Below are 22711 nucleotides of genomic sequence, written 5' to 3' on the forward strand. Positions count from 1 at the left end.
CCCTGAAGGGGCTGTGGCCAGCCCGCAAACAGCCATCATCCCCTTACCCGATCCCCTGGGGAGTGGGCCTAAGCCAGCATGTGGACATCCCCTGAGGGGTCCCAGACTGCAAAAGGGCACAGGCCGGGATGAGGGACCCCCCCGCCGAGTGCACAAATTTTTGTGCACTGGGCCTCTAGTAAATATGTGTGTTAGTATATTTTAAAAAAAGAAAAGCAGGGAGGAATGAGCATCCTGTGGATACAGATCTTAATTGTGCTCCTTTTGGGAAAGTCATGTGCCATTTTAAAATCCAGTAACCTAGAGAAATTTAAGTCACAGTGAAAACCAATGGATTCACTTGAGTCACACATGTCCAGGATGTTTTCTCCACAGCCGGTGTCACTTCTGGTTACAGACACACATCAGCTCCTAGGGGAAGAGTGCTGTGGCTCGGCTTCTGTTTGGCTTGTTACCCTTTCTATCCTTTCTTCTTCCAGGATGTTAGTAGTGCACATGCCAGCATCAGCCCTAACACTTACTGATCATGGGCCATTTGCCAGGCACTGTACTAGGTGCTTCACATACAGTGCCTCATTCAGGCCTCATTCTGAGGTAGGTGCTGTTATCCTCTCCATTTTAAAGACAAGGATATTACTCGTGCAGTGAGGTTAAGGGTCTAGTTCAAAGTCTCGCAGCTGATAAGTGGCAGGCTTAGCATGGATCAGAGTAGTGTGCTGTTCCCGTGTGAAAAACTGTTGTGTCACATTGACAAGTCAGAGTTATAACCTCTTCCCCAAATTGCTGATCCTATATAATAAACCCTTACATGCAAATCGACTAAACGGCAGAACGACTGGTCACTATGACATGCGCTGACCACTAGGGGGCAGACACTCAATGCAGGAGCTTCCCCCTGGTGGTCAGTGCACTCCCACAGGGGAAGTGCTGCTTAGCCAGAAGCCAGGCTCACGGCTGGCGAGCGCAGTGGTCGTTGCGAGAGCCTCTCCTACCTCCGCAGCAGCCTGGGGAGTGGGCCTAAGCCATCAGTCGGACATCCCCCAAGGGCTTCCGGACTGCAAGAGGGCACAGCAGGCCGGGCTGAGGGAACCCCTCCCCGAGTGCACGAATTTTGTGCACCAGGCCTCTAGTTTCTTAATAAAATTTTAAAAATGATTTTTAAACTTCATTACAAAACGAATATGTGCTTATTGTACAAATTCAGATGATATAAAGGTTTGTAAAGTTAAATTTTTGCCTTTATAGAGAGCTAATTTAAGCCATGTGTAATTCCTTTGTATACTTACATGATTATATATAAAAATAATAGTATTTTAAAGGAAATGGGGGTGAGGGGAGGTAGAAAAGGGTAAAAAGGATAAATGGTGATGGAAGGAGACTTGACTTGGGGTGGTGAACACATAGTACAATCACACAGATGATGTATTATAGAATTGTACACCTGAAAACTATAATTTTATTAACCAGTGTCACCCCCAGTAAATTCAACAAAAAAGAAAAAAATGAAATGAAATGGTAGTACAAATTCTTGAATATTTAATTAAAAATATCTAGGAAATAAACTTAGTACTTTGGAGTGATGAATTAATGATAAAAATTATATATTGCTCCTCCCTTTCTTTTAGGGCATGCAATGTACTTTGAATCTTAAGATATAGGAAAAAACGAAGTTATTCAAATTTGAATTTTTTATTTTACTTTAAATTTGAAAATAGGGTGTACTATATGTGTGTGTGCTTTAAGTGTATTGTATTTTAGAGAGTTAAAAAAGTTACAAATAATTTGATCAGTGGAAGAATCATTTAAAGTTTTTGCTTTAATTTTTTTGTTTTTTTCTCCCCTTAAATTGGATGATGGCCCTAATCGGTTTGGCTCAGTGGATAGAGTGTCAGCCTGCAGACTGAAGGGTCCCAGGTTCAATTCCGGTCAAGGGCATGTACCTTGGTTGCGGGCACATCCCCAGTAGGGGGTGTGCAGGAGGCAGCTGATTGATGTTTCTCTCTCATCGATGTTTCTAACTCTCTATCCCTCTCCCTTTCTCTCTGTAAAAAAATCAATAAAACATATTTTAAAAAAAATTCGATTATGTCTGCCTCCAGGACAGGCAGTGTTAGCTTCCTTTGCTTGTCTGGTTATTGTTGTCAGTTTCAAAATACGGGAGGAGCAGTTTTCATAATTCCTCCAGGTAGATTTGACTTTTGTCATGAGCCTTTTTTTTGCTTTCTTTTAAAGAAAATTTTTGTTGGTAAGCAATTTATTTTTTATTTATCATAATACAAATAGACATATTTGGAATATTCTGTAAGTTCTTTGACAGGTACTGTTTATTTCTCAGTTGTTCAGCTCTTACAAGGAGCTTTCCGAGTGAGTAGGATGGATACCTTTTATCCAATATTACCTCCAGCTTCTGACAGTATTTGTAGCCTTAAGAGGTAGAGAACTGTAGGAAATATTTTCCATAAAATGCCTACTTGCCCATGACCTGACTTCTGGTTTCATCCTACTTTTTATTTCTTTTGTTACCCTTTCTCTGTTACCATTTTAAACAGAGTTTTTGAAAAACATATACTTTTTTAATATATCTTATTGATTTTTTACAGAGAGGAAGGGAGAGGGATAGAGAGTTAGAAACATCGATGGGAGAGAAACATCGATCAGCTGCCTCCTGCACACCCCCTACTGGGGATGTGCCCACAACCAAGGCACATGCCCTTGACCAGAATCGAACCCGGGACCCTCCAGTCTGAATGCTGATGCTCTATCCACTAAGCCAAACCAGTCAGGGCTGAAAAAACATATTTTTAACCATTGGCATCATTTGTGGATGATTTGGCAGCATCCTTTGACTCTGGGGATGTGGAGCATCACTGTCTTACTTCTGTCCCCTTCTAGTTGCACCTGAATGTTCTGTAGCTTTGTATTTGTATTATGCATTGTAAAATCCCATGGCACAGACATCCAAAGGGTTTTGATTTATATCATGACTAGGTTACCTTTGAATACGTGCAGGGAGGTGGCCTGCTGTAACTGAAAAGACTAGATGCTTTGGAATCAGATAGACATAGTTTTGAATCTTGGCTCTGCCACTCCCCAGCTATATAATCTCATGCAAGTTATTTAATATCTCTTGGCCTCAGTGTCTAAGCATGAAGCGCTGCTGTGATGCCTAATGCTTCTTTCACCCACATTCTTTTCTGTGGCCACTTACATATGTTTATTCCTAATAAACATGCAGTTAGAGTAAAAATTGTCAGCTAAAAAACACTTCACTTTTGCTGTCTCATATTTATCAAGTATAACATATGTATTTTTAAAATTGATTGATTTGAGAGAGAGAATATTGATTTGTTGTTCCAACTTATTTATGATTCACTGGTTGATTCTTGTATGTGGCCTGACCGGGAATTGAACCCACAATTTTGACGTATTGGGATGATGCTCTAACCAACTGGGTTAACCAGCCAGGGCAATTATACTGTATTTTTAAAAAGATGTTTGAGAGTCTAGTTCTGAGGCTGAGGGACTCAATAGTCCTTTTTCGCCTGAGGAGGTATAGGGTCTTTGGTACTGAATAGGTGGTACATTGTCTTATAAGCAACAGAAATAAACATGGCTGTAGGAGTGAGGGACACAAATGCAAATCAGGCCATGCTTTCAGGTTTACTGATAAGCCATCGCCTGAGGGATATCTCTGATCCTTTAAATTCAGTGGCATTCCAAGGGGGCAGGGAGGAAGCCAGGAGGACATACCATGTTCCTGGTGGTGTCCTTTTATTACCCCAAGACATTATTAAATTCCTGGTACTGAATTCATCTTTCAATGGTTATGACTTAACCAATAATAAAGTGCTCTGTGCTTAATGTTTCAGGCCAAAGCACAGACAGGAGCGACAGCTTCTGTCATTTATGTCCCTCCTCCTTTCGCTGCTGCTGCCATTGACGAAGCTGTTGAGGCGGAAATGCCCTTGGTCGTGTGCATTACTGAAGGTATCCCACAGCAGGACATGGTACGGGTCAAACACAAAATACTGCGCCAGGGAAAGACAAGGCTGATCGGGCCAAACTGCCCCGGAGTCATCAATGTGAGTGTACAAAAGAAGAAGCCCGGATTTAGCCTCACAAGGCTCATTACCTTTGGATCAGTCCAAGTGTACTGTGTGGATGACCTAGGAGTTACCATTTCTTTTCACTTTTCTGAAACTGTGATTTCCTTTTCCTCAGCCTGGAGAATGTAAAATTGGTATCATGCCTGGCCATATTCACAAGAAAGGAAGAATTGGTGAGTATGTTTCTTATAGATTCAGAAAAAATTCTTTGTCCTAAGCTCAGAACTTACAAAGAGAATCTGTGACTATGTAAGTTAAATTCATTTTAATTCGCAGGGGAGTTTTGTAGTGAATCAGTTCTATATCCTGAATTAAATGAGTTTGAGAAGTTGCAATGATTCTATAGAATCAATGAAGATATTTTAGGGGTATTTTAAAAGATTCTTTTCCTGCTCAGATGCCATGGATTCTTGGGTGTATCAATAGTTAATTTCGTTTTATTGCTAACTAATATTCTGTTATGTAATTACTAGAGGCCCATTGCAGGAAGATTCCTGCAAGAATAGGGCTTCCTGCGGCTGGAGCGAAGCAGAGAAGGGAGCGAAACCCACCGAGGGGGGCTTCCCTCCCGCTCCCGCCCCCGCCCCCGTCCCCCGCTTGCTTCCCTCCCTCCTCCGCTGCACCACTTGCTTCCCTCCCTCCTTTGCCGCCCTGCTTGCTTCCCTCCCTCCTCCGCCCCCCCCCCCCGCTTGCTTCCCTCCCTCCTTCACTCCCCCGCTTGCTTCCCTCCCGCCCCGCCCCCCGCTTGCTTCCCTCCCGCCTCCACTACCCTGTTTGCTTCCCTCCCGCCCCCGCCCCCCGCTTGCTTCCTTCCCGCCCCCGCCCCCTGCTTGCTTCCCTCCCGCCTCCGCCACCCCACTTGCTTCTCCACAGCTTCATTCCCTTCTGCAGCGCTTGGCTTCCTTCTACGTTGTCTTCAGTCTTTGCTCTGTGCCTGCATATGCAAATTAACCTCCATCTTTGTTGGTTTAATTTGTATACTCATCTGATTGGCTGGTGGGCATAGTGGAGTGACACCAATTTGCATGTTTCTTTATTATTAGTGTAGATATCACAATTTGTTTATTCTCCCATTGATGAACATTTGGGTTATTTCCAGGTTTGAGCCATTATAAATAAAGCTAAAGTGAATGTTTATGTAGAGGTCTTCTTATGGACACGGTTTCATTTCTCTTGGGTATAAGATACCTAGGAATGGAATTGTTAAGTCATAGGGTTGAAGTATGTTCATCTTTTTAAGAAATTGTGAAATAATTCTATAAAGTGGCTGTTCATTTTTACCTTCCTACTGTCAGTTTTTGAGCATTCCAGTTGTTCTATTACTTCAGTCTTTAATTTTAGCCATTCTACTGGGAGTGAAATGGTGTCTCATTGTGGTTTTGATGACTAATGAGGTTCACTGATGACTAATGAGGTAGAATGTGCATATTGGCTATTTATATATCTTCTTTTGTGAATTACCTGTTTAATATTTTTCCACATTATTTTTTTATTGTATTATATTTTTATTGTTGGTTATGGGGGTTCTATAAATATTCTGGATAGAAATTCTTTATCAGATATATGTGAGTATTTTTATTATTAGTTCTTTTGTGTCCTGTCCTATAATTACTTTGCCCTCTTGGATATCACAAACTTTCTCAAAATGTTTCAGGAAAATTGTACTGCTACTTGTTTAGTTCTCAAGGTCATAACCAATTAACATCTCAAAGCCCATTATGCCTGTTATTATACTCTTCACACCTAACCCTCACTAACCTGTACTGTATCTGCACAGTAATTGATGGTTACAGTAATTTATAAGCCATGACTATTAATAATAAGAAGAATAATCAACATAGTAAGTGAATGTCAACTTTGTAGTTCACAGGACTAGGTTAAAGGTCATAGTTTTTCTTTATTACTACCATCTCCTAGAGCTGGCAGCCCTGATGCCAGTAGGATACTTGCCATGGGAATTCCATAGACCATCTGAGTTCTAGTGGGGGCTTGTCTCATTTAGACACTGATCCTGTTGTCATATTTGAGTATTTTTTGTGCTCTTTGGTCTGCTTTGAATGGCTACTGCTGTAGACTTGAGGTGATCATAGAAGAAGGAGTGCCCTAAGCCGCGTTGTCTTTCTGATCTCTACCCTGCTTTACTACATGGCCATAAACCTAAAAACCAAAAAACCGAGAAGTTAAGGGAAATACTTTTGACCTTGGTGCTCTGAATGACCATAACACATGGATGAGGCAATCCTCTGGGACATTGCTTTTAATTCCTTTGAGAAAAAGGGCTTTAAAACAAATTCACCTAAAAGAAAGTATGTGATACTACAAGGTTTTTGAGGCAGTGAGGAGAGAAAAGATGATTATATGCACTATTTCTATTTTGATACCAAAGCTAATGTCCTCAGAAGCCTTATTATCTTCAGATCCTTAAGCTAAGAGTTTAGGGAAAGGATCTTTTAGTCCCTTGGGTATTTCTTGGGACATTGTAATGTAATACGATAGCAGTACAATACTATAGTGACTTTCCAGTTTGTGTTAGTGAGTTAATAAAAGTATATATCAGCTAATTGAATTTACTGAAGTGATTGGATTCCAACTTGATATTTAACTGCACTATGGTTTTTAGTTCTCTTATGATAGACATTATTTTTACTTTCAACCATACATGACATACTTGACCCTTCCATCCTTTTTAAAATTTTTATTTTAATTACACTTTTCATATTTAGATAATTGCCAATTTACATATAGTTGCTAGAAATAATATAGACAGATTTCAGTGTATCCTTTATCCAGCTTCCCCCAATGGTAACAGCTTGCAAAAACTGTAGTACAAGGTCACAACCAGGATATTGACATTGATACAGTCAAGATAAAGGATGTTCCCATCACCACAGAGATCCCTCATGTTGCCTTTCTGTAGCTACACCTACTTCCTTCCTGCTTCCACCCCTTTCTTAATTCTTAGTAATTAAAATGTGTTCACAATTTATATAATTTTGTCATTTCAGGAGTGCTTTGTAAATGGGATTATATAGTATATACTTTAGGATTGGCTATTCACACTCAGTGTAATTCTCTGGAGATTCAACCAGGTTGCTGAATGTATCCGTAGTTTATTCCTTTTTATTGTTGAGTAGTGTTCCATGATATGAATATACCACAATTAGTTTGACCATTCATCTTTTGAAAGATGTCTCAGTTTCCACTTTGGGACTATCCTTCCTATATAATAAAAGGGTAATATGCAAATTGACCCTAATTGCGGAATGACTGGTTGCAATGATGAGCACTGACCACCAGGGGGCAGATGCTCAATGCAGGAGTTGCCCCCTGGTGGTCAGTGCGCTCCCACAGGGGTAGCTCAGCTCAGCCACAAGTGGGAGCATCTCCCACCGCCTCGGCAGTGCTAAGGTTGTCCAACTGTGGCTTAGGCCCGCTCCTCATGGGGACCAGGCCTAAGCTGTCAGTCAGACATCCCCTGAGGTCACTCGGGCTGCCAGAGGGATGTCTGACTGCCAACTTAGGCCCTACCCCTCAGGGAGTGGGCCTAAGCCGGCAGGTAGATATCCCCCAAGGAGTCCCGGACTGCGAGAGGGCACAGGTCGAGCTGAGGGATTCTCCCCCTCCCCCGCTCAGTGCACGAATTTTCATGCACCGGGCCTCTAGTTATTAATAAAGCTTCTAATAAACATGTAAACATTTGTGTCCTGGCTTTTGTATGTACATAAGTTTTCATTTCTTTGGGATGCTTAGGAGCGCAATTACTGGTTTGTATGATAGTTGCATGTTTGTTAAGAAACTGCCACATTTCTATCCATTTTAGCCATAGTATTTTACTTTTCCATCAGTAATACTTGCGTGATCCGCATCCTTGCCAGCATTTGTGGTATTACTATTTTTTATTTTAGCCATTCTGATAATTGTTCACTGATATCTCATTGTGAATTTAATTATATTTCACGTGCTTGTCACCTACTAATATATATCTTCTTTAGTGAAATGTGTCATGTGTGTTTTGTTTTTGGTTCATGTTCTAATTGGATTATTTGCTTTTTTCTGTTAAGTTTGAGAGTTCTTTATTCTAGATACTAACACTTATAGGATATGTGGTTTGCAAATAATTTCTCCCACTCTGTAGCTTGTGTTTTCATCCTCTTTCGTCACCTTTCAGAGAGCAAATGTTTTTTATTTTTATTTTGATGAAGTCTAATTTATTTATTTTTCTTTGGTGAAGTGTTCTTTTGATGTCAACTCTAAGAACTTTTTGCCTAGCAAGAGTCCTATCTTTTTACTGAAAGATTTAGTTTTACATTTAAATCCATGATTCAATTTCAATTAAATTTTCCATAAGATGTGAGACTTAGATCAAAAGTTTCTATTTTAATGCCTGTGGAGGTACAATTGTTCCAGCATCATTTGTTGAAAAAAACATTTCTTCCACCCAGCCAGCATGGATTAGTGGTTAAGCATTGACCTATGAACCAGGAGGTCACAGTTTGATTCCTGGTTAGGGCACATACCTGGGTTTGTTCTTGATCCCCAGTGTAGGGTGTGTAGGAGGCAGCCCATCAATGATTCTTATTTTTGATGTTTCTATCTCTCTCCCTCTCTCTTCCTCTCTGAAATCAATAAAAATATTTTTTAAAAAAGAAAAATATTTCTTCCATTAATTGTTTTTGCATTTATGTCAAGAATCAGTTGATATATTGGTGTTGGTCTGTTTCTGGTTCTCTCTTCTGTTCATTGACTCATGTGCTTATTTAACACCAGGACATACCACACACTCTTGATACAATAATGTCCTGAAATTGGATAGACTGATTCTTTGCACTTTGGTTTTTTTTTTTAAAAAAGTTTTTTTTTAGCTATTCTAGTTTCTTTACTTTCCTATATTAATTTTAGAAAGATTTTCTCTATATCTAGACAAATTCTTATTGGGATTTGACAGGAATTGTGTTAAATCTATATGTCAGTTTAGGAAGAATAGACATCTTTATTGTCTACTTGCCCTGGGAGGGAGATCTTATTGTTAGAAACGAATCTTCTGGGTTCTTAAAAAGTGCTCCAAAGCAGAAGTTTAAAGAAAGCAAACCATGGACACCACCCAGAATTCATGTGCTGATTTAGCCCATATCAGTTTGTTGTTTTATTTAAAAAAAACCATTTTTATATAATGTGTTCTAACAACTGAAGTCATTCATTTATACTTCTCAACTTATTAAAATTAAGGATCCATCATTATTTACTGATTGTGGCATGAAATAAATTACCTTTTCTGTAGCTCAGTCAAGAGAAGATGGCCTAGCTGCCACCGCCCCACCCCATACATCTGCGCACCTTGTCCAGATGTGAAATGAGGTCCTTTCACACAGGCCCATTGTATACAGGAAGTTACATGGTAGACTTGAACTCAGGAATTGGGACCTTACTTCCCTTTAAAGCCTATATGTTCTTTGAAAATGATTAGAAAAATAGTTGTGGGAGAAATAGATAGCACTGCTAAATGTGACTGATGGATGTTTTCCAAGGCTGAAGGTTTTGGTAGTTTAATAGATTGGGTATCTATAAGTCTAATCTGTATACAGTGGGGCCTTGACTTACGAGTTTAATTCGTTCTGTGATGGAGCTCATAACTCAAATTACTTGTATGTCAAATCAAAAAGTGAACGAGTGAGACACATGATGCTGGGCTGATGTTGTGGCGTTCACTGTGATGTTCGCTGTGCCAACTAGCAGTGGGGTATCTGAAGCTGTCTCGTAACCTGAATTTTAGCTCGCAACTCAAAGCAAAAAATCAGCCAAGAGACGGCTCATATCTCGAAAAACTCGTTAGTCGGGACACTCGTAAGTCAAGGCCCCACTGTATTCTTCCACCCTAAGCAAGATTGTACCCCCCAAGTTCACATGGATATTATTATCCCTTTCCCAAAGATTCTTAGAAGAGGTAATATAGGTCTTTCTTACATTGCTTTTATAGGTCATAAAATACCCCCAACTAATAATGTGCTTTCTCCTATATCTAGCTTTTAAAACCTCCCTGCTTTAATTTAAGCCTTTTCTTCTTATTTCATCATTTGAAGATATTGTTGATTTGGATGACATATCATGGAGTGGATTTTATATGTACTCATATTTGTAATTTAGTTTGTTCTGTGATGGTCTGTGATATGAACACACTCTAACATTTTTGAATTCTCTTTCTTTAAGGTATTGTGTCCAGATCTGGCACCCTGACTTATGAAGCAGTTCACCAAACAACACAAGTTGGACTGGGGCAGTCTTTGTGCATTGGTGAGGGATTTGTGCTAAAATCATTTCATTGAAATGTAGTATTTTCATTGAATGAGTATGATAGTAATTGTTGTTTTGACCATTTGCAAGAGATTTTGATACCATTTTATTAAAAAGATGCTTTGATCTCAAATTTAATTTGCATGAATGTGAAGCCCTACTGTGTTTTTCAAGATTCATAGTTCAAGATTCCACACTGAAGAGCAAGCATCCTTAGACATGTGGCTCCGGGAGAGGTTTGGTGCCTGAAAACATCACTTATTTTGCTTGCTGCGAACAAGCAGTCCTTCATATTAGGACTTTTGTTGTTATAGTTATCATTTGCTATCATTATAAGCTATATAATTCAATGCTTCACAGTTATTGAATTCTTTGCCATTTATTATCTGATTCTTTTATCGGATTCTTTTTTTTTTTTAATCCTCAGGTAAGGATATGTTTTTGTGTTGATTTTAGAGAGAGAGAAACATTGATGTGTGAGAGAGAAGCATCAACTGGTTGCCTCTAGTATGCACCCCAACTGGGGATCGAATCCACAACCAAGGTATGTGTCCTGATGGGTGCACGGTAGATGCTCTGACCAACTGAGCCACCTGGCCAGGGCCATTATCTGATTCTTAAGGCAACCCTCTAAAGTACCTCTGAGCTGAAAAGTTGGTGAGCAAGTCTAGTTTGAAGAAGGTTAAGCTCCCCCAGAATTGCTCTTTTTGCTGCATTATACTGCCTCCCACTTGTAAAATTAAAAAGGTATTTAGATTTTAAAATTATTTTGGTATTTGTTGCCAAAAGCCAGGCAAATTTCTCATTTTCATAAATATTTCTTCAAATTCTTAGAATAACTTTTAAAAACCTTTCAAAAATAGATTTTTATAATAAAAATTATGGCCATGGAGTTTTTTTATGAAGACTCAAATCCATAAGTTAGTATAGGAAACATGGCTTTTCTGTGTATGAAGCACAATCTTAGATTCTAGGTAACTTAGTCTGATGGAGAATAAGAGGGGTTTTGAGGCCTGGTTGGTGACTCAGTGGTTAGAGCATTGGCTTGTGGCCTGTGCACAGAAGGATCATGGATTTGATTCCCAGTCAAGGGCAAGTACCTGAGTTGCAGGTTCTATCCCTGGCCCTGTTTGGGGCATGTGTGGTAGGCAACCAATCGATGTTTCTCTCTCACATCGATTTATTTTTTTCTTTCTCTTTCCCCTTCCTCCCTCACTTCCACTCTCTCTAAATATTAAAGGAAAAAATATCCTGGGATGAGGATTTGCAACAACAAAAAAGAAAGGTTGTGAAACAGTTGCCAATTCCATCTTCACCTTCTGTTTTAATTTGCAAATTGAGACTAACAGGGCCTATGTCACAGAGAGGTAGGAAGTATTAGGAGATGGCAGGTCTGACGTGTACTGAGACACAGTAGTTGACACATGTTGTCACTCAGTAAATGCTGCTTCCTTTCCTGAACTCCATTCTTCAGAGATGCACTAAAGGTAGGAAATCAGTCCTGCCTTCAGTGAGTTTATAACTTTAAAAAAATGTGGCATCTAGTCTGTAAGGAATATTGCCTTTAATTCTATCCAAGTACTTGTTCTTCAAATGTCACGTACGTGGAGTCGAGCCCCTCCGTGTATCTCTGTCATCACCCACCCTGGAGCTGAGGGAAGGAAAGGCGCCAGGGCACCCTTCACCCCGTCCTTCACTGGGCCTTGTGTCTTAACTCTTGTGAGTGTTCTCTGAAACGTGCCTCACTTATAGTTACTTTGTGCAAAGAAATTTGTTAAATGTTTAATGAGAGAAGACATTCTTGCTTGTAACACAAACATACATTTTCTTTAAAATGCTCATTTTTAAACAGTTATCTAAGCATAAATTTGTGGGAGGGAAGAGAATTGATAAAGGAGCTAAAACAAAAAGAGGTTTTTCTTTGTATCAGAATCCAGCCACCATTTAGGGTTCATGTAATATTAAAAACAACTAAGTGCACCATTTTGTGATTTCTTAAAAAAATGTTTGTGCAAGAGAAATGATACCTTTGAAAATATTGGTGAGCAGGGTAGACAAAATAGAGAAAAAATTGAAACAACATTTCTCAACCTAATTCTCATGCTGTTGATATTCATTGATCTTTTCAGGCATTGGAGGTGATCCTTTTAATGGAACAGATTTTATCGACTGCCTGGAAGTCTTTCTGAATGACCCAGCCACAGAAGGCATCATCCTGATTGGTGAAATTGGTGGTAATGCAGAAGAAAACGCTGCAGAATTTTTGAAGCAACATAATTCAGTGAGTTTGGCTTAGGAAAAATATACCTCTTTGCTCTTGAATAATACCATTGGCTTGTTTTGGAAATTATTTCTATAAAGATTAAGTTTTCAAGAAAACACGAAAGATAAAATCAAACCTTTCTGAGGTTGGCCTTTATTTATTATTATATTTATTTTAATATTTTTTTTATTGATTTTTAGAGAGAAAAGGGAGAGGGAGAGAGAGAGAAAAACATTGATGTGAGAGAGAAACATCAATCTGTTGCCTCCTGTACAAACCCTCCCAGGGATCGAGCCCACAACCCGGGCATGTGCCCTGACCAGGCATCCAACCTGAGACCTCTTGGTCCGTGCTGAGCTGAGCCTTTCATCCTGGCCCCTGGGAAACTTTCTGGGTGGCTCTCCTCTCCCTTTGCCGCGGGGCCTGTTCTCCGCTCTGAGTCCCCCCTAAGCATCACTTCACACATGTGTGGCAGGCTAGTCGGACTCCTGCTGAACCGAGAGCTAGCTGTTCAGGTCATTGCCCAAAAGTCCTCGCTTGACCTGCCATGGTCCTTTTTCTTTCTCCCCATCTAGGGGCTGTAACTGTTCTTTTTCTTTTTCGCGGCTAACCTTCTAAAGACCCTTCCTTTTATACCCTTTCCCAGGTCTCACCTCCCTCTGGCTTCAGAATTTCTTTGCAGAGTAGTACTTCCTTCAGAGGTCAAGTAGAAAAGCTTTATTACCTATGTCCTGTGAAGGCTTTCCCTGTTGCCTCTCTCTTAGAATTAAAGATAAAACGTGTGGAATTGTATCAGAACTTCTGTTGGCTAAGGGAATTAGGCTCTATTTCTGGGGTGGAAAAGAAAGAGAGGGTGCAGTAAGGACTGAAGCAGCTCGGTGCCCAGCAGCCCCACTCAGTGACTGTGTGCTCTGGACGCCATGGCAAAGACCCGGGGGCAACAAGCAGGTGAGTTCTAGGATGTCCCTGACACTGAGAATGAAGGAGCAGGGCCAGGAGGCAGGCACGTGGGCGGAGATCACTTTCTGTGTCTGTGAAGGAAATTGAGGAGTGAATGAATTAAATGCCACAGAAAAGTAATGAATACTGGAGAGTTAACGGAACCAATAGTATCACCTACAGGGTAGTAAGTATACACAAAACAGTGCGTATTTATGCGTGATTTAAGGAATATTCAAGGACTGTTTTGAGTATACTTGATTTTATTTTCTTCTGTAGTGATTTTTTTGTTGTTGTTGTTAATCCTCACCCGAGGATATTTTTCCATTGATTGTTAGAGAGAGTGGAAGGGAAGGGGAGAGACAAAGAGAAACATCGATGTGAGAGAGACACATCAATTGGTTGCCTTCCACATGAGCCCCGACCAGGGCCTGCAACCCAGGTACATGTTCTTGACCAGAATCAAACCCAGGACCCTTCAGTCCTCAGGTTGATGCTCTATCCACTGAGCCAAACTGCCTATGGCTGTGGTGATTTTTAAAAAAAATTAAATTTATTGGGGTGACATTGGTTAACATGAACATAATGGGTTTCTATGTTACAAATATTATATTTTGCACCATGTGCCCACCACCCTGTAGTGATTTTAAACTCTGATCTCGGTAGGAGATGTAGCAACTTCTCCCTCACTTTCTGGATCTCTTTCCTTTTATTCACCGACTAATCCTCAGCACCCTGGCATCTGTCTGCTACTTAGAATCAGTGTGACTTTGGGCATGTTAACTTCACCGTGCCTCCGTTTTCTCTTGGCAAATAGACTCCAGCAGTGCCTACCTCCTAGCATAGTTGTAAGGACTGTGGGGTTTAAATGTCTGAGGAACATATAGCAGAGTTGCACCAGGCACGTAGTAGGCACTCTTACTGAGCTGTTTGCTGTTGCTGCTGAATCTTACTCTCCTGACATCGCTTCTGCAGAGGTCACCAATGGCCTCAATAAATTCTTCATCTTCTCCTTCCTCTTGTTTTTTCTCAGGTCCTTCTCTTCTTTATGTTCCCTGGCGTTACTTGCTGTGCCTGTTTGCTTAAGTGTGAGTGGTTATTGCATATCGTCAACATCATGTTTCATGCAGCTTCAAGGCAGAAACCTCAGAACCATCTTATGTCTCTCATCTTGTTTCCATTCAGTTCCTTACATCTGTCTCAGTGTGTGGAGATTCAGACTGTCATCTGTAATTAGTTCTTCTGACCTGGTTCTGGCCCTCATCTTCTCTCTCCTGGCCTATTTGAAAATTTATTCTTGATATCTCTACTCCTTTATTCCCGCCACCCAGGCCATCCTGCTTGTGGCCACCAAATTGTCTGCCCTTCAGAAACACAGACATCGGTGCCTCCACCCTCTTGGCTTTAAACCATTACAGTTTCTTATTTCATCAGGATAGAGGCCAGATTTCGTGTGGTATTCCAGCCCCTCACATCCCTCTACCCTTCCTTCTCAGAACCTTGCCCCATCTGACATGCCAGTTGTTTTCATCCCCACCTGCCTTTGCTTACGCCTTCTGCCTGGCATGCATACCATCTGGCTGTCACTCCAGACTATTATGGACAGTAGGGAACTGGTATCCTTGGTGCCCAGTCCAGCCCTTGGCACAGTAGGCATCATTACATGTTGAATAAGTGAAGAATAAAGTAGATTGGAGTAAGATGTATTAGAATCTCTTGAATTCAGAAAAGTGTAAAGTTTGAAATGTAGGTAAAAATTGACCTTTTTTTTAAGAAAAAAAAGATTTAAATTAATATGACATTACACTTTGTTAAAGTGAATTTTAAAATGTACTTAGGCACAACTCTGAATCCCTCAAATAGGGTAGATGTTAATGGGAAAAACTAAACATACATGTTTTGTTTCATTTGGACATGCTTTTCTCTTCCTGGCTAATTCTTACGGAGCTGATTTTTATTGAGGACCTGCTGTACAAGATGCTAGGTGGACAGTTGAGTTGATATACACAGCACTTAGCACAATACATGGCACAGAGCGAACTCTCAATAATGGTGTCTGCTGCCACAACTACTATATTTATCATTGTTACAATGACAGTAATTATTTGCAAAAGTAGTATTGCTTAACCTTTACTTGACCCTTTGTCCTTGCCTGTGAGTGAGGAAACTGGCCCAGGGAGGTTAATGGCCTGCCTGGAAACCCAGGTCTCCCTCCTGCTCCCTCAGGCCATGGAGCGCAAGGGTCAGATTTCAGGGACGGGGGCCGGAGTCAGGGGTCCTCTGTATCTGCTCAGATTCCACTGGTTGCTTCCTAACTGGTCCTTCTGTTTTTGTGCTGTCACTCTTGTCATCATTTCTACGACCTATTTTCAGACTCCAGTTCCCCAAAGTCTGTTAATTGTATTTTTTCTGCTTAAAAATCTCAAGTGACTTTTCTTTGTTAACAGAATGGAGTGTAAACTTGTTTGGCATTTAGTCTCATCATAATCTTGTTCCTTCCTAGTGTGGTATTCCACTATTAGAGTATAGGAACACAGGAATTTAGTGGAGTTAGTGCCACTCGTGTGAGATGCTCATAACCTCTGCAGAGCTCGCAAGTGAATGAATAAATGACTGTAGAATCTTTTGTTAAGTGAGGACATAGTCCCTGTGTTCAGGGAATTCACAGCTCCATGGGGGAACACGGAGACATAAGTTACCGCCAGAGTGCTGCGTGTGAGTAGAAGTGTGTGACAGGCACCGCAGGGCCGTTGGGCAGAAGATGATTGGCTGAAGGGCATCTGTGGAGAGTGTGGGAGGAAGCGTCCGAAAGGCTTGAGAAGTCTTAAAAGTTAAGTAGGAATTTGCCAGGAACCCAAGGAGGATGGAGACACCCTCAGCAGGACAGAGGCGGGGCATCTGGAATTACAGAGCAGGAAGAGTGGCAGGAGCGGGGCTGGAGTAAGCAGGCTCAGACCACGTGGAGCCTGGCCTGCTGGCACCTCAGCACGACGGAGGGCAGGCCCGCAAACTGCCTAGTCATCGTTCACTGCCGTGTACTCCAGGGGAACAAAAGAAACAAAAAGCCAATTTTATTGAAGACTCTTCTTATGAAGCAGGAAAAATCATTAATTTAATTAAATTAAATCTTAGCCCTTGAGTCAGTTTGTGATGAAATGGGAAGTAAAGCACTTTGCCACTAAACAGTGAGCTGAACTAGCTGCTTTTTTCACCAGTTTTACCCGGAAAAACAACTGGCAGACAAGGTGGCTAACCAGACCTAGGTATTTGCAGACCTCGTCTCAGAAACGAGCAAAGCAAACCTGCCGTGCCAAGGAAAACAGCTGGGAGTATTTGTTGCCAGTGGTACAGTTTGAGCTTTCAAGCGAATGCTAATATTTTGGAAAACTTATGTCTGCCACTGTCACCTTGACAACATCCCTCCCGAAGACTTTTCTGATGAGGTCAGTGCTGACGCTGAGTGTGACCTGCAGATGCTGAAGGACGAAATGTGTCAGCACTGGGCACGTCTGCACCACTTCCCACCTCATCTCTGCTTTCGAGGGTGTAGGGGTGAACTCGTAAAGAATTAAGATAAAAGCAGGTTGAATAAAACAAGCTAATCGTGTGTTTTAATTAATTATCACAAATCACATGACACGTATTTTCAAGTGTGCTTTTTTGTGTGTATTCGTACAACAGTTGGTACAGCGAAGTGGAAATTTAATCAGGTAAAAAGTTTGCTTTGGACTGTCTTCCTGCGTTTGTATGGGAAGTGGAATCGTCACAGGTGGGGAGAGCATTGGTCTCACTCACAGGTTAATATTTGTGTGGTTTCCTTAGTGAGGATGAGTGACCTGGCCAAGCCACTCACCGATAGTCATGAAATTGATGTTCAGCGTTGATCAGCTTCTTCATTAGATGTTTGAAATCTCACCTTTCAGGGCCCCAAAGCCAAGCCTGTGGTGTCCTTCATTGCTGGCTTAACGGCTCCTCCCGGCAGGAGAATGGGTCACGCAGGCGCCATTATTGCTGGAGGAAAAGGTGGCGCAAAGGAGAAGATCTCTGCCCTTCAGAGCGCAGGGGTTGTGGTCAGCATGTCGCCTGCACAGCTGGGAAACACCATGTATAAGGTGAGCTGTTCGCATGGGCCTTAGAGTGAGCCTGCCCAGCCCCTGGGAACCTTGATCTTCTTCTGGGTCTTATCTGTGTATTCTTTCTGTGTGCAGCTCAGCAGTCCCTGGCAACTCTCTTTATGTCCCAATGTCCTGCACGGGCAAGACCAGGAATGATGTTCTGATTAAAAACAATTCTTTTTAAATTAACCATTGGGATTTGCTCTTTTGTGAGTGGCAGGATATAATCCACGGGAAAGCATTTCATAGTCCATAAATACCACAAATTCCATTCTAGAAGCAGTAAAAAATTGCCTTGTGTTTTGTTTTTCTTCCCCACGGAGGGCCTTTGGGATACAGCTACCCTGATCCCATAGTTTTCTGTTTCCAGTGGGAGGGGTTGGCGGCTGAGTAACAGGAATTAAAGCTGGAGAAGAGGGAGTTGGGGTGGAGGGAGATTTAGAGAAAAGCGTTCAGGTCTTCAGTTTCTGGCCCTGGTTGGGATGGGAGGTCATTATTGTTACAGGTTGGAGGGTGACTTCTTAAACATTTGCTTTTCTTTCCCCCTTTTTTAAAAAAGATTTTTAAAAATACGTTTTTATTGAATTTAGAGAGAAGAAGGCAGAGGGAGAGAAGGATAGGAGAGAGAAACATAGATTGGCTGCCTCCTGCATGCCCCCTACTGGGGATTGAGCCTGCAACCCAGGCATGTGCCCTGACCCAAATCGAACCGTGACCTCCTGGTTCATGGGTTGACATTCAACCACTGTGCCACACCAGCTGGACTTGTTTCTCTTTTTAATAGGACATTGTGGTTTAAAGTATTCTAAGATTTGTTATCTTCAATAATCCCTTTGTAATGAGTCTCAGCCTGTTTCTTTGTGTGATCATTTAAGGCTCTCTCTGTTTTTTATGATGATTATAGCCGTAACAAAAAGCAAACAAACATCAGACTTTATAAGCAGGACCCAGGCCCAAATTGTATTCCCAAGAGGAAACAGTGCAATCTTACCCTTGTTTTAGGGATTATAAAATGGACTCCTTATTTTATTCCAAAAGCATAATCCTGTCTTTTGAAATGTGACGCTGTGACTGTATGCCATAGTGTTTAAAGAAATCTGGGTTATTAGAATTTGTGGAGACAGATTTTTAAAAGAGTGGAAGGGGAAAAGCAAGTGCTTAAAAATTCACATTGGAGACCTGCATTACCACTTCACTCCAGTAAGTGGCAGCAGGCTTCTCCGAATTGCTGTTCCAGTCTAGAGAAATGTGATTCTCGGGACTGTTTTCCTCACAGATATTTCTGATTTTCTTGATCTTTTGTTCAAATCTTAACTGAGTCTGTGAAACCAGTTTCCATTGCCTAATGGGAAGGGCCAGTGTGGTTCACATATGGCTTTAAAAACCTGGGTAAGCACAACTAGGTTTGCCAGCTCCTCCTAACAACTCTGCCCTGGAGAAATAACTATAATTCACAGCCCCTTGCCTACACGTTTGGGAGGCGTAAAACTGAAGGTCTGCCTCCAGCTCAGTGAAATTGAGGCTGACATGGACTAATTTGAGAGCTGCTATTTTGTAGTCAAGTACCTCGTCCTGGTACACTTTGCTTCTGTAATTTCTGGTTGTTCAAAGAATCCTGAAGAGCTTTCAAATGACTTTGATCATGAATGTAATTTGGATCTTTTATCTTTTTCCTTTCTTCTGTCTCCGAAGGAGTTTGAAAAGAGGAAGATGCTATGAAAGGGAAAACAGAAAGTGCCCTAAGCCTGCGGAATGAATCATTGTGCAAAGTGAGCCAGTGGCAGTTGCTTGTGTTGTGCACTGCCAGCCTGCGGCTCCACACAGCGGGACGCCAAAACAGAAACAAGGCTTCGAAAGTTCTGTACTGAGATGTTCTCACCTCGTGTAACGGAGACAGCCAATAAATCTACCATTTGATCTGAATATGACGTTGGCGACTTTTTATTGCCCAGTGTGGGGATGGGGCGGTAGGAGGAATTGAGGGGTGTGCGTGCATGTGTGCCTAGCTGTGAGTGTGCGAGTGTGTGTTTTAACGGGTTCTCTAGGAAACATTCTAACTAAATCTTTTGACAGAATGAGATAAAAATTTTTAGTGTGACATTTATCTAATAATCTTAGAGTGGCCTTAGGTCTCTTTGGAGTTGTAGATTGCTCATGTGTATCATGTGTATTTATAATAGTCCCCATCTTGCAGAGTAGTTTTGAGGATAAGAGATAAATATATCAAGTCCCTGGCACATGATAAGCCTCCACCACCACCATCATCATCATCATCATCACCACCAGGATTGCAGGTAGAAGCTCACCTGTTTCGGTTTTTGTCTAATTGGGAAACGGAGCGTCTTCCACAACGCTGTGTTGTCCTTCAGTTCTGCAGAGGGCTCTTCCCCTCACTGTCCAGAGCCCATATTTCTGTGAGTTTTAAGACATTCACTGCAAGAACGCAGGAACGCTGTCAGCCACCCTACTTTGTGCTTAACAGGGAGCTTGTTAACGAGCACTTCCTGTAGGTACTTGTCACGCCCCAGGACAGAGGGCTCAGCATACATTCTGAGGTGGAAGAGACACAGAATGTTTTAAACTGTGTAACTTCTCTGAAGGAAACAAACAAGAGTTTCAAAAAATAATATTAGGGAGGTGTCCTTGAAGAAAGGCTGTTGGGGAAGGCCTCGTGAGTAGGGGACAGGAGGGGGGACCTGAGAGCTGAGAAGGTACCAGCCATGCAAAAGGGAGGTGCATGCAGCGAAGGTAGGGGGGTAGAACTCACTTTGAGGAGCTGAAGGAACACCTAGTGCCTGGGGCAGCAAGCCCTGGGAGGGGCTGGAGGAGGTTTTGGGGGTATTGGCTAGGGCAGCAGCAGCAGGTCTTGTTTTAAGAGAAGATGGGGAGAAACTAGATCTCAGGTACCACGATTGTTTTGGGCAAAATCCGATACCTCCAGGAAAACCCTTAGTGGAGTTTTGCATTGTACCCTATATTAATTTCCCCAGGGGAAAAAGTAATTGGTGTGCTCTCTAAGGAGTTGAAAAATAAAAGGGTGTTTGTAGGTAGGTGAGTGTGCCATGGTATTAGGTTCCTTGAGTGTTCCTGAGACGAGTGAAGAGATCTAGGATGTTCTAGAGCAGTGATGGCGAACCTTTTGAGCTCGGCGTGTCAGCATTTTGAAAAACCCTAACTTAACTCTGGTGCCGTGTCACATATAGAAATTTTTTGATATTTGCAACCATCGTAAAACAAAGACTTATATTTTTGATATTTATTTTATATATTTAAATGCCACTTAACAAAGAAAAATCAACCAAAAAAAATGAGTTCGCGTGTCACCTTTGACACGCGTGCCATAGGTTCGCCATCACTGTTCTAGGGCAGCGGTTCTCAACCTGTGGGTCGCGACCCCTTTGGCGGTCGAATGGAGCCTTTCACAGGGGTTGCCTAAGACCATCCTGCATATCAGATATTTACATTACGATTCATAACAGTAGCAACATTACAGTTATGAAGTAGCAACGAAAATAATTTTATGGTTGCGTCACAACATGAGGAACTGTATTTAAAGGGCCAGAAGGTTGAGAACCACTGCTCTAGGGAGTGAGGACTGTGGCTGCAGACCAGGGCCGGGAGGTGAAGAGCCTGGGACTTGGGGGCGGAGAGCTCAGGAAGCGGGCGATGCAATGTCTTTGGAGAACCCGGCACTCACACTTCGCTGTCCTGGTGGCCCCTGTGCCGTGTGCGCTTCTTGGTCCCAGGCTGCTCTCCAGCTGGCTTTTCAAAGTGGTTCTCCAGAAGTCGCCTGGCACAAAGCGTTTGTCCAGAGCACAGCAGGTGGGCGGGACGTGCACCTGAGGCTCAGAGGCAGGTAGCACTGGCCGAGGAAACCATCCTCTTTATGTGGTTTCCAGACAGTTTGTTCCTTGTTTCCTGAGTGGCACAGAGATGCTGTAATGGAGAAGATCTGGAAAAGACTGACCTTCCCTCATTCTTTAGGTGCCTCACCCAATGGGGGTGAGGAGGGCATATGATCGGGGCATCACCAAGCCGTTTAGGGAAGGTGATTAGAATAGACGTTTTCAGTGATGTTAAAGGCACAGCCATTCAAACTGTGAATTGTGACCGTGACCACCCTCTTTGAATTTGACCTGTTCTACATGTAGGATAGGTTCACCCTGGCAGAGGGCATGGTTAGAGTATGTCCATGGCCAGGACATGGTGCAAAGCTGGAGGGCTGGGCAGAGGTCAGGACTTGGTGCTTGGCTTCATTCTCGCTAAAGAGCCGACCACAGACGATTGAGACCACGAGTCAAGGTGGTCCGGGCAGCTGTAGGAAAGGCCACTGCCGAAGGAGCTGCGGTTCTTCATCAGTTTCACTGTGTCAGGAATTCCCTCAGAATTCTGTGGGGCTGGGAGTCTGGTGTCAGTGCTGTCAGATCCGGAGTCAAGAGTCGAAATTGCTCAGGATCAAAAGCCACGTTAAATCTGCTGTGATCCAAGGGAAAACGGAGCGGGCAGGTGAGGTCAGCACTCGTGCCTTTTATTCAGACAAAGGAGTTCTGTCTTGTAATCGCTTTCAGCTCTGTGGTATTCTGATGTGGAAAGGAAAGCATCTCTCAGCGGCTGAATTAAGGATGTTTCAACATGAGGCCTTTAATTTGGATGCCGGGGTGGGGAGACCTCTGCCATGTGATCTGGTTGGTCTTTGGTGATTCCTAGCAGCTGAAGAAGGAATAAGTGGTGATCCAGGACAAGCATGGCACCTTCCACAAGGTCAGGTTTCCAGTGATGGGGTGAGGAGGAGGAGGAGGCACTGCCCACAGGAAAGGACTCTGGGGGAAAGTCATCCTCAAACACCATCCAAGACTGGACAGAGCGAAGTCCGTTTGTAACAGTGTCATTCAAGTTAGCACTTCCCTGCTCCTGCTCCAGCCCCAGAAGGATGAGAATCAGCAGGTGGCCTTTGAGGAAAAGGGTGAGGAGGAGGAATCAGCTGGGCGGGTCCGGGGGGG

General features: G+C 42.3%; 1 protein-coding gene across 1 annotated transcript in view; it reads left to right on the plus strand.

Moving 5' to 3' along the window:
• SUCLG1 (succinate-CoA ligase GDP/ADP-forming subunit alpha) overlaps window positions 1-19634 on the plus strand; it is a 38682-nt gene extending 19048 nt beyond the window's left edge. The window contains exons 5-10 of the mRNA XM_036335505.1: window positions 3870-4082; window positions 4222-4279; window positions 10311-10394; window positions 12524-12675; window positions 17520-17708; window positions 19404-19634. Of these exons, the coding sequence (XP_036191398.1) occupies window positions 3870-4082; window positions 4222-4279; window positions 10311-10394; window positions 12524-12675; window positions 17520-17708; window positions 19404-19430 (723 nt within the window). The 3' untranslated portion in view covers window positions 19431-19634. The remainder of the gene's footprint in view (window positions 1-3869; window positions 4083-4221; window positions 4280-10310; window positions 10395-12523; window positions 12676-17519; window positions 17709-19403) is intronic.
• Window positions 19635-22711: the final 3077 nt, after the last annotated feature.

The sequence above is a fragment of the Myotis myotis genome, unplaced genomic scaffold (assembly GCF_014108235.1).
Source record: "Myotis myotis isolate mMyoMyo1 unplaced genomic scaffold, mMyoMyo1.p scaffold_m19_p_14, whole genome shotgun sequence".
Classification (NCBI taxonomy): Eukaryota; Metazoa; Chordata; class Mammalia; order Chiroptera; family Vespertilionidae; genus Myotis; species Myotis myotis.